Raw genomic sequence first — 12,211 nt, 5'->3', positions numbered from 1 at the left:
AGTTGACTGTATTTTGATGTATTTCACATCAATTTCTAGCTTTATAGGTGTTGGAAATAGAAGACATGTATCAAAATAAATTATTACTAACATTCTCCTGTAAGTTAGAGAATAAAATCTTACCTGATACATGGAAATGACTCTCATCTGAGTGTTTCTGATGCTAGTGCTTCTTACTCAAATGATCAAAACCTCAGGGAGCATCACTGTGATAGAACTATATTCATACCAGGCTGTCCAGGTGCAGTAAAAGAAAACATTGAGTAAGATATTGCCATTGTTACATTACTTGTGATAGAGGATTACTGTTCTTGGCTAGCAAAAATCAGCATCCCTTCTGTCTCAATTGACTTAGTTTCTTGAGTGATCCAGTCACTCTATTTTGAAATTCTTACTCTACCTGAAAGCTTATTTTGCATAATCTATACATTCACAACAAACCATCTGAAAACCACTTTAGAGCAGTTCCCAGTACATGGCCTGAGATACTGTTTGTGGTGACAGGAATACACTGCTACAGTCAAGGATTGACAAGACAAGCAAAGTATGATGCTGCTTATAGCCCATTTCTTGCATAGTATCACATGCTAGTCAGCAAGGATTGTCGGCCATTAATTTAGAGTATTTTGGGGGAGGTGGGGGGTGGGGAGGGGGGATTCTTTTGCACTCCTCAGACTTGGAAGCTAAGAATAACCATAACCTGCATTTGGCATTTAAAATATTACCATCTTTGCTGGCTTCTCTGCAAGATTACGGAACTTGCAATCCAATTGAGATATTTTTGGAGCTAGAAGTATCATATCCAGCTGTGAACCACGCTGTTTCCCCCATTATAAGACACCCAAAATCTTGGATAGCAATCCTTACACATTACGTGAACAGTTCTGCAGTTGCCAGTGCTGGTGTTCACACTAGTTATTGCCTCTCCTTTTCGATCAAACACACAGACACAAGTGAGAAAAAAGAGGAACAATTTTTTTGGCAAGTTGCTTGAAATAAATAGGAGATTTTGAAGGTGCTGAGAAATTCTGAATGACAGAGATAGACCAGAACCCTATGGTCAGAGAAGAAGTGGTACTGTCAAAAGTGCAGAGCAAAGCATGAATCAACTTGCAAAAGGACCAGTCTTGTATGACATTGTACTCTATATCAATATATAGTAATGATGTCTGTGCCACGTAGATTTCTTTGGGCACACAGAGAATAGCTGCAGGGAAGTGTTACTGGTACCGACTTAGACAGTATTGCATGTACAGATAGCAAAAATAAAGTTATGCAGATCATCCCAAGCATGGCTCAGTAGAGCCTGTACACTTCCAAAACCCAAGGATATATATTAATTTCCCATACCTAATGCACCATGATACCCATATGTATTTAATTCTTTGAGGTATGTTCCATTCCTTTTTGTTGAAGTAGCCAGACTGAGAGTAGGTTTGCCTACACATGGCACAGTGGTACTATGGGCCCAGAACAAGTGTTCCCTGATTATTAGTGCATACACCAGATCTCAGAACAAATGCTAGATGTACTGGCATCACTTGAATTCTTTGGGTGTGCTATTCTAACATTCCCATGGAAATAGAGTAGTTTTCTGCTTCTGATTTTATGTTGATATGTCAATCAAAAACTCTTGTCAGTCCAGCACTGAACGTTACTAGCCTTCAGCCCCAGGTTGTTGTTGATACCTGGTTAATCATGGTGAGGAAAACTTTTCTGTGGTATAATGGTAATTTACAGCAGAGACTCAGAAAGAACTCGGAAAGCAGCAGTGTCAGATGTAGTCCCAAGTTGGCACTTGCAGGTGAGTGTCATACTGAAGAATTAGTGTTTTACCTCAAGACCTCCTGTTCTTATCATATGACTGCAGAAGAAAAAAAGTCTTTATCATAGATCTAAAGTAAAATGATTCACTGCACAGAGTAGCCACCATCTTCCTTTCAGGGCTGTATTTCAAGAGGTTTGTCAGTGAGGCAGACTAGCTGTGTGAGAACAGAAACCTCCACTGGTGAACAGGGAGAGTGGCCCTGTATTATTGGCCGTGAAATACAAAGCTGCAAAATAGGGGGGGGGGCGGAGGGAGGGAAGTGGAGCTTGAATTTTAACTGATGCTTAAACATTCTTTAACTTAGTTGTTCGGTTTGGGTTTTTTGGTGTTTTTTTTTTCTCTTTTGAATACAGAAATTAGACATTTTAGGTTCGCCACAGGCATTAAATCTTTTCTGCTTCATCTGGAAAAGTGTATTTTCTCCTGCTGTGTAATTCCAATCGGTACAAATGGGAGAAGGTGGTGAAAATGTCATGGTGAATTCCCCCAGCCTTTTCCTTATGTATTTTTTGTCCTTCTAGAAGCAAACCCCAAGCAGATACTTACTTGGTCGCCAAGGCAGAGAGGGGTGTTTGGAGGCGGTAGCATTGGGGTGGAAGGGGCAGCACAATTTAGCCGCGCTGCTGGGGCAGGGCGTGAGCGGCTCCTTGCCGGAGGGACGCGCAGCCGGGGGGGGGCACCTGGCGGGCGGTGGACGCAGCGGCAGGTGGATGCTGCGGTGCTCGGCGTGGGGCTTCCGCGCTCTTCCGCGCTCCAGACAAGGCAGCTGCCGGGCCGTATTAAATGGCTGCCTGCTTTTCGGTGCTGCCGGCTGCTTTACGGTTTGGCTGTTCATTATCTTAGCAGCCCTGCCGTCTCTCGAGCAGCGCCCCCCCCGGCTCCGCTCCCCCAGGTGAGGCTTCGTCCCACCGCCTCCCTGCACGCCTCCTCCTCAGCCCTTCCCGGGGAGCAGCCGCCGCTTCTCTCCGTGCAGCCGGCCCGGGCCCCTCCCGACTGCACCTGCTGCTCCTGCTCCCGGGTCAGAGCGCGGCCAGGAGCCAGGGCTGGGGCCGCGCACCACCTGGCCCCGACTGCAAGAGGCGGCTCCTTCCGACAACCGCGGAGGGCAGGCGGTGGGGCAGAGCCGAGAGCTCCGGAGCTCCCCAGCCCAGTGTGAGCAACACTTAACAGTGTCAGAGAGGGAGCCAGCTCTCCAGCCCATCCTGCTCCCTGTGCAACAGCCTCACCCTTGTCCCTCCCCTTCCCCCCCCCCCCGCACAGCGAGTTGAGTGTTTCTTTTGTTAATTGATGCCCCAAGTATTCCAAATCCCTTCCCCGCGCAGCCCCGGCCGGCCGAGGACGTGTGCACGCCCAGATCCGCTCCGCCAAGCAGCACAGATCCGCGGGGCCGAGTGGGTATGTGCGGGAGGAGGAGGTGTAAAAGGAGCTACGAGCACAAAGCAGATTTGCGAGGAATAATTTAGCTCCGGTGTTTGTTGTTTTTCTGGGTTTTGTTTTTCCTTCTCTCTCTCCTTTCTGTCTTTTTTTTTTTTTTTTTTTTTTTTCTCTGCTCAGGGTTTAAATGTCACTCAAAGCATCCCCAAATCAGCTTTCCGCTCGTCTCCGGTGTACCCCGAGGCATTAATTGGATCCTACGCTGCCTTTGAAGAGCTTGGGTGTTTTACCCACAAAGGTAAGTGGGCACTGGGTCTGGATGGTCACTGAGAGCGCGACTGCATTTCACGGGGGTGTTTTTCTGCCCCCCACCTCCCCCAGCCGCGTGGTTTAGCTCTGAGGAACTTGCATCCCTGTTTAAACACCGGTCGATATGTGGTAGACGAGCCGCCGGGCTGGGCCGGAGCGGGGCCGCGGGGGCTACGCGCCCGCCCGTCGGGCACCAATAGACGCCCCACAGGAGCCGGCGCCCCCCCGCTCCCTCCCCAAGCCCAGTGCCTGGGTCCTTGGAACAGCGCAGAGCAGCGCAGTGAGGAAGAAGGCAGCCTAAATCCCCTCTTGCGAGAAAATATTCGTCATCATTTTTTTTCTCCCCCGTGAGAAATACCGTAGGCGCCCATCTCCCTTCCTCCCCCCGCCCGCCAGCGCTGCGAGCGCCGGCTCCTTCGCCCGCGCCTCGCCTCGGGCGGCTCTTTCCAGGGACCACAAAGTTGAGCTGCCCCCGTTCGCCCCCACCTGCCCCCGGCACCTTGCGCACGCTGTGCATCCCCTTTTTAACCTGTTCCCCCTCTGGCTCATCCACGTCCGTCCCCTCACCCCCCTTTTAAACTAGGCTGCAAAGCCTCCGCGCCCTGCAACTCCTAAAACTTCTTGCTGCAATTTATATTGTATTCTAACAAAAACGACAACAAAAACACACTCGAGCTTCTTGTGGATGACCTTTTTTTGATTATATTATTATTTTAAATAATGCATTTCCTTCTTCCCCTTTAATTTTTTCTCTCTCTCTCTTTTTTTTTTTTTTTTTTTTTTTTTTTTTTGGCAAGGAAATTTGCTCCATCTCCAGCAGCAACCACTGCTCCTTTTGATGTTGTGGTACGCCGTGCGCATGCGCTTCACATTAGAATTACTGCACTGGCCAGAATAAGTTGGATCTCTTCTTCTCTTCACTGAAACCCTAAATCATATCAAAAACTAAAGGGATGCTGAGAGTCCGGAAAAAGGGTTACTTCGGGATTTGGTCATTCCCTTTAATAATAGCCGTGGTGTGTGCACAGAGGTAAGTGATGAAGGTATCTCTTTTGCTTTACTTTGAATTACATGTATGCTGCCGCTGAGAGGAATGTGCAGCTTGGGTCTGAGAAATAAGAAATAAGAAAGTGTTACTCTCTCTTTTTCTGTAGTGTCAATGACCCTAGTAATATGTCACTGGTAAAAGAGACCGTGGATAGACTGCTGAAGGGCTATGACATTCGCCTGAGGCCAGATTTTGGAGGTAATTTGCCTGCTTTTGAATAGGAGCGATTACATCTCCGGGCTGGGCACCTTTGGCGTGTGGGGTTTTAAACGTGTGGTGGGTGCTGTTGCTTTGGGTTGCGCGTGTGTTGCCATTTTCTTAAGCTGATCCAAAGTTAAGCCCGTTGTTACTCAATTTTCTCAGCACAGGATGCTCTTAATGCGATCACTTAAATCTGGCATATTTGCAGTCGGTCCCTCATTTTGTGTGTGCGCTGATACTTCATTAACCTGTAATTAAACCCTTGGTTAACTGGGTTTATCGAGATGCAAATCTCTTAAGTTTACCCAGCTCTTGCTGCCCTCAGCCTAATGTGCCTGTGATCACAGTTACTATTTTTGAGTACAAGATATGCTGTTAACTGATACAAAAATGTCATTTAACCCCCGGCGCGCTCCTACTTCGAACTACTTTGTTTATTTCGGACGTGTTGGCTGTGGGTGTCCCCTGACACCCCCGCTCCCCCTCCTCCCCCCCCCTCCGCAGCATTCCCCTTCCCCGGGAGCTCGTTGGCCGCCGTCCCCCGGGCTACCCCCTCCGTTGAAGGTGGGGGTGATGAGGACCCGGGTAGCAGCCGCGGAGGCCAGGGCCGCGCTCCACGGCTGGTTCGGGCGGGGGGGGGGGGGAATGTCCCACGCCGCAGGGTTCGATGGGGGGGGTCCCAACGCCGTGGGCCTGGGCGGCCGCGGGCAGCACGTGTGCGCGTTACATAAAGCCCGGCCCCGCTGGCGGGGGGCGCGCTCCCGGTGCAGCTGCTCGGTGGGCGCCTGCTGCGGGGTGGGCGGGGGAGCGTTCTCCCTTCCCCCTGACTTTGTGGGTTTCGTTTGTACGCTGTGAACTCCGGTAAGAACGAGTTAAGTTCTCGGGAGATCACAGTGCGGACCGTCTCGTTGGTTTGCAGGTCCCCCGGTGGCTGTGGGCATGAACATAGACATCGCCAGCATCGACATGGTCTCGGAAGTCAATATGGTGAGTCCTCAGGGCTGGAGCTGGTGGCTCTCTTGAGGGGGCGGCTGTCGCTTCCCCCGCCCCTGCCAAGGCAGAGCGGTGCCGCGGGCGTGCGGGGACCCGGCGCGGCCTCGTGCCCCGGGGTGGAGCACATCGCCTCCCGCGGGGTCGGCAGCGGCGAGCGGGCGGGCGGAGGGTTCAGGTTCCGCCTCGCCGGAGCTGAAGCCGGGGCGGCGAGAGTCGCGTGGCCGGGTCCTGCGGCGGCGCTCCCTAGGCTCGGCCCGCTTTGTTGCGAGCAACGGCGCCCCCTGCCGGCCGCGCTCCCGCACAGCACTCCGCCGCTAGCCGGGCGCGCTGCCGCGCGGAGGGGCCGCGTCCGCGCACCGAGGCCGCGGGGTCACGGAGACGAGGTGTCGGCGGCCGCCCCTGTTCTGCGCCTTTATTGGTTTCGGTTTCTGTTCTGATATTATAAAGGAATTTGCAGTTTTGTCTTAGCAGTGCACTTACGATTAAAAAAAAATTTAAAAAGTTGTGGTTTTTTTGTAGCTTAAATACGATTTTGGATGGTTGTGACAGAGTTAATGATTTAAGAAGTTTTAATTATTCAAGATGTTTGTTTCTCTTAGCTGGTTTGCCCTGACTGTGCTCAAATGCTGAACTTGTTCATGGTGTAATAACTCAATGCTTTCTATGTTTCACTCTCGTTACCTGGGAGACTAATGAAGTGTGGAGAGAATTGGAGAAGTCTCAGATCCATGCTGTAGAAGAAGCTGTTCCTGGCTTACACTAAACTTTCTAACATTTCCTTTTTTTTTTTCTTTCCTTTTTTTTTTTTAATTTTTATAAAAACATTTTTTACTTGGAGATGTTTGGGATCGAGTTTTGAAGTTTTTCTCTTGGTTAAGGACACAGAATTTGGCCTGGTGTTCTAAGGCTTTAAACAAGAAGAACAAAATAAAAACATTGAAACATGGTAGCAGCAAGTGATACAAAATTAATGTGGTTTCATGAAATATTTGTTACTGGTGACAGAAGCTTGTTGTTTGAAGCCAACTCTATTATTCTTGAACATGTTGTAAGGAAGCATCTTTTAAATACAAATATGGTTATAAGGATAGTGCTGAAGCTGCAATGAAGCATTTGAATATAATATTTTGAAAGTTATGGGTTGTATTAATATTACTTTACTACTAAAATATTTTAATTCCTCAGTGGCACCTTTGGGTTCTCAGACATGTTGCACTGAATGAGTTGGCAAACATCTGGTCTCAAACTGGATGCACTGTATGAAATAAAGGAGTTTTCTCATAATGTGAAGTATAGCCTTTGGCTTGATTTGAGGGTGACATTACTAGTGGTTGTGCTGTGAGACTGGGAGGTCTTGATGAGAAAGCTTGGTATTTCTCTTTTTCAAGATACCAGGAAAATACTGAAAAATTTTACCTTGAGCAAAATTACTTGGAAAGTATTTCCAAGTGGCTAAAACGGGCTTCCAAACTGTGTTTTGCCAATCTTGTAATTTAGTTTTCTACCTTCAAGAGCTTTAAGGGCAAAGAAAAAAGATGGCATTGTATTTTAAATTGCTTCATTAAAAGAATTATGGGTAGCAGCGATAAGGATGTACTGGTTATTTCTTAGACAGCCATGAGCAGTGTGGGAATGGTGAGGGTTTTCTTGATGGATTGATGGAACTGCCATCTACTAGGTCAGTGTTATATCCTCACATCTCTTTGAAACTGGAAGGTGGTGACAAATGTTTTCTTCTCTTGTGAAAAGATTGTGAAGATACTTGTGAGTCTTTTCTTCTTTTAATGATTTCTAGAATGTTGGTCTCCAATTAAAGGTGAGAGTGCACTTCCTCTTTTAATGATTTCTAGAATGTTGGTCTCCAATTAAAGGTGAGAGTGCACCAAAATACTGTGATCTGACACTTGCAAACTTACTAAAAAAGTGTATTATATTTAGTGTTCTGTAGTCAGTTTATTGTGTTTCCATAACGGAATGTGACCTTTGCGTGAAAGGTCTTTTCAGGCTATCTGCAGAACTCCAGGGGGAGGGAGGAGGAAATGTATAGGCAATTTTGTCCCACGCATTTGCCTAAAGTGTTTCAGCTCTGGGCTTATTTTACTCTTAAGCTCCCTATTTCTGTAAACCAGGCATTCATTTTACATAGTTTTTGGTGAGGGTTTTTGGGTTTGTTTTGTTTTGTTTTTTTAACTTATAGTTTCAGAGGAGATTCCACAACAAGTTTTTTTCAATCTGCTTATCTGCAAAATGTAACTTGTAACAGTTAATTTTACGATGGTCTGTGTAGCCTAACAAGTGCTAACATACCCTGATAGGCCTGAAAGAAATGAGACATGTATATCAGGTATTTTGTTGTCTACTTGCAAGGTCTTGACTTTGCCTTGCAAAGTCATCAGAATTTGGGGTAGAAACCAGGAGGAATGCCATGGAATGCTAGGTGATGCAAAGCCTTCCGAGATAATAAGAGATGCAGAAAGGATGTTTCGAGTTTACAGACCTGCTTTTCTGAGCCATGGGTTTGCTGTTGCTCTGCTTGTAGTCATGGCAAACACCACTGACTTGAGATGCAGTCAAATCATTGCCTGGGATAATGTATTAACATTAATGAGATCACAACTTGCCTTGAGAGGAAGGCTAAAGAATCATAGTTATTTGGCTTCAGATTGTTTTTGTTAACTCCAGTGTTAACAAACTTGAATATTATCATTCTTGCATTTCTCTTCCAGTCTTGGCATATTCCAACTGCCATATACATTTTTGCTGCTCTGCAGGCAGAAGGCTTGTCTCCAGTGTCATGAAGTAAATCATAAACATTTTACTTTGCTGAACAGGAGAATTTAGATTTACTGTCATAGAAAATGAATGTGTGTTTAGGATGCTCAATAATATTATTGTTGACTTGTATTCTTAAAGAGGTGATAGATACTTCATGTCATGACAAACTCATAGTGTAAGAGGCTTTACAACTGCCTTCCAAATAAGTTGAAGCTGTAAGATGTTTAACCTTTTGTCATCAGAAACGTGAACTGTCATATATCTGAGTTTTCAAAAATGATTTCTAAGTACGGGTACTTGTGACTATAATTCTTTTCAGCTCTGGAGAATGCACTGAACACCCCTAAGAAAAGTGAGAGCTTCAGGCACATGTAGCTGCTGGCAAGTGTCGTGACTTGACTTATTTTTTTGTATTTTGCAAAATAAAAATATCCGTGTGGTAAAATTTTATGCAGTACAATAATGACTATGGCTAATTTCACTTACCTGTCTGGACCAGGCCCTGCAGTAGTGTTGATTGCATGGTTTATGCTAGTGATACTGTAGATTTTCTTAAGGTTTCCCTTATTCAGATAGCAATGGAAAACAAAACATGGAGGGCATGAAAGATACTGAAATGGTTTTCCTGGGCTGATGAATTTGGTCTTACATAAGATTAGCTGTGTTGCAGCAAGTCTAATGCAATGTTCTTAAGATAATTTTCAGGTGTTTCTTACTGTACTTGAATTTTATTTTTAGTGTCTTTTTCCTTAATACTTAGTATTAAGGAAATAATTTATTGAAAAAATGATACTTTCAGAAGGCTTCATAATTTCTTTTTTCCTTTTTTTCTTTCTTTTTTTTTTTTTTTTTTTTTTCCCCCTCTTAATAACTACTGCTAGCTGGGCTGTCACTTTTCCACGTTGTCATCTCCTTATTTAATTATTGAAGTAAAACCCTTGACAACACAACAACTTAGACTCTTCTCCATTCTTATTTTCTCCCTTTTCCTCCCAGCAGTTCCCTCCCTCTGTTTGAAAAAAATTGGTACAGGTTCATTGAGAAAAACACAAATACATTTTCTTCCCTAGACACCACTGAAGATTCTACTTAGCATGTTGTGCATTTGATCTATCTAGATAAGACATGAGGATTTCTATGGATAATGTTGGTCATGTGGTGACTTTCAGCATCTTGGCTTATTCCCTATTAAATAGGTCAACACTTTTTCTTTGCTTTTTTTTAAAATTTATTTATTTTATTTTCTCTTTTTCCCCTTCTTGGTCTGTGGCTATTCTGGGATTATAGCACAGGATGTCTTGAAAAGAGAGAAAAATGTTCTGTGGATATATTTTTTCACCCAGGAAATGTACACATTTTAAGATAAAAGGGTTGTATATTTAAATAAATATAACTATTCATACTATGGGTCATTGGGGGTTTGCAGAGAGGAACTTGAACAGTGTATTTAATTTAAAGTATTTGCTTGCTTATCGTTTTACAGATTTTGGCACGTGAACTCAGTATGTGCACATGGAGTTAAACAGATACAATAGATTGGTTTGTCTTAGTGAGAGCCATTAGGGTTGATTGAGTGCATAATCCTTCCATCAAGTGGGAGTTGGAGAAACAGAGGAGCTGTTATCATCTATCAGGGAAAGGTTTACTTGTTAGTGTATGCCAAGTTCTACACAACAGAATGTAGTAACCTCAGAGCTCTTAAAAAATATAGATTTTAATATTATATTTCATTTCTATATTTGAGATATGCCAAAGCTTCATAAAATAATGTGTAATACTCACAGGTCAGAATATTCTCAGTCCAACAAAGTACAGGCACAGCTATAATTTGCTGATAGACCTCTCTGACTTTCGGATGCTTTTGATGAGACTCACTACTGGTTTTCTTAAAATCTCTGATGTTTTCTGAAGCTATTTTCAGGATGGGGCATTGGCAAAGCTCAAGAGACATATTTAGATTATGAGAACTATGTGTGGCTGCCTCTCAAGTCGCAGCAATTATCCCTATGTGTGTAAAGGGAAGGGCTTGTGGAATGGGGGTTAAGTGGTAAGGAAATAGGGTGGAGCTGTTCCAAAGCAGAGAACTTCAAAAAAGTTATGGGCAGGGGGGAAGCATAAAACAGTAAAAAGCATCCTATAGCCACTGGGACAGAAAGAGGTGTAGAAAATGGTTCCTGTCAACAAGATTTTCTTCTGTCAATCTATTCAAGTTGTACATGTAGCTGTACACAATTCATAGAGAGAATAAGGAGAGGACAGGACTGAAAATGCATTGAAAATGAAACATTAGAAATATCAGGAAGTTGTTGCTTCGATAACCCTAAGTACTTCCTGCTGCTAGACACTGTTGGGTTTATTATTTCCCCTGTTTCGTTGATGCATATGTTTCTTCACTCAAAATTGCATTTCTCAGCAGACAGTTTGGATTTGGCTCTTGCCAAATTATCATGCTTATTACACTTCTGACTCATCCTGAAGTATCTACAGATACTCCTGTGAATGCAGAGCAGGTGATGCGTATCTCAGAAGTGAGAACTTCTTTTACTGCAATCCTTGTATCACCTGTTCCTTCAGTTATTGACTGGGATAAAATCACAAAACCTTTTCTTTTGAACTGGAGTGTATTACATTAGTATGGATTTCCAATTCTTGTTACTACATGTCTCTAATTGAGGCATTTTCTTTTCTTAGCTCTAAGGTATGTAAAAAATAGGTAGGAACTCCCATGTTCAAGTAACATGTTTATTCTTGGGGACCAAAGTGAAATTATTTATCTAGAACATACATGAAGGAATGTAGTGAGTTTGTAGCTGCTTTTATAAGCTAGTTCAGAAGTGATAATGCATATTTATAATATGTGTATCTATATTATATATATTTAGAAGCCTGATGTAATCCTTTTTTCTTTTTAAGGTCAATACAAATGGTTTGTTAATTGGATTGCCCTTTCAATGTGCTACAGTGTTGCAAAACTTAAATCAGTAGAAAATCTTGTTTCTTTGGTGGTCCTGATGCTTGAAAGTGATCACTTGCGTCAGTAGACCAGGGCATGGTTGTCAGTGATTTTAGAGATTGCCTTGGAGGTGGTTTGTGTAACTGAGCTAATCATTAGTGCTGCCTTGTTTTGAGAAAGCCTTGACCTATAAATATTTAAATGATTTGGCTGCTGCCATTGAACAAAAGATATACTCATGTTTAATATGTTTCATGGGTGGTGCTAAAGCATGGGAATGAGCATGAAGCGTACTCTGTTAGCTCCTACTATAGCCTGTTTTATTTCATGACTTCTCTATTGAAAAATCACATAAAATCATTGTAGATGAGCCATGTAGTAGAATGAAAGATTTTTATCTTGTGCTGTACAAACTTGTTACAAGTTTAAGCTGTTCCAATGGTCATGTTTGTGCTTCTTAGTGACTCTAAAAGTCTGTCAGTGCAACATGACTAAATCCTTATTATTCCTTCCTCCTCTTTTGTCCTCATATCTGGTGCAGTTCTCTGCAAGGTTTATAGTACAGCCTTTAGTGTTCCACAGTGTTGAAGCACAGACTTATATAGTAATAATTCTTTAATTTTTCTAGAAGTTATCCAGATTTCTTGTAGGCTTTTAGTGGTTAATGCTGTAGGTCTCTGCAAGTGCATGTATGAATTACGTAAGCAAGATTTAGTCCCTTCATTTCAAA

At 43.8% G+C, this 12,211-nt stretch overlaps 1 protein-coding gene across 2 annotated transcripts in view; it reads left to right on the top strand.

Moving 5' to 3' along the window:
* Positions 1 to 3,215: 3,215 nt before the first annotated feature.
* The window catches only part of GABRB2 (gamma-aminobutyric acid type A receptor subunit beta2), a gene marked incomplete at its 3' end in the record, with an annotated part of 157,463 nt that continues 148,467 nt past the window's right edge, over positions 3,216 to 12,211 (top strand). For both annotated transcript variants that reach the window (XM_080627302.1, XM_080627301.1), the window contains exons 1-3: positions 3,216 to 4,541; positions 4,666 to 4,757; positions 5,680 to 5,747. In XM_080627302.1, the coding sequence (XP_080483428.1) occupies positions 4,465 to 4,541; positions 4,666 to 4,757; positions 5,680 to 5,747 (237 nt within the window). In that variant the 5' untranslated portion in view covers positions 3,216 to 4,464. The remainder of the gene's footprint in view (positions 4,542 to 4,665; positions 4,758 to 5,679; positions 5,748 to 12,211) is intronic.

Source organism: Psittacula echo, assembly GCF_963264785.1.
Source record: "Psittacula echo genome assembly, chromosome: 11".
Taxonomy (NCBI): domain Eukaryota; kingdom Metazoa; phylum Chordata; class Aves; order Psittaciformes; family Psittacidae; genus Psittacula; species Psittacula echo.
Note: the sequence above shows the minus strand (reverse complement) of the source record. Positions and strands in the feature narration are given on the sequence as shown.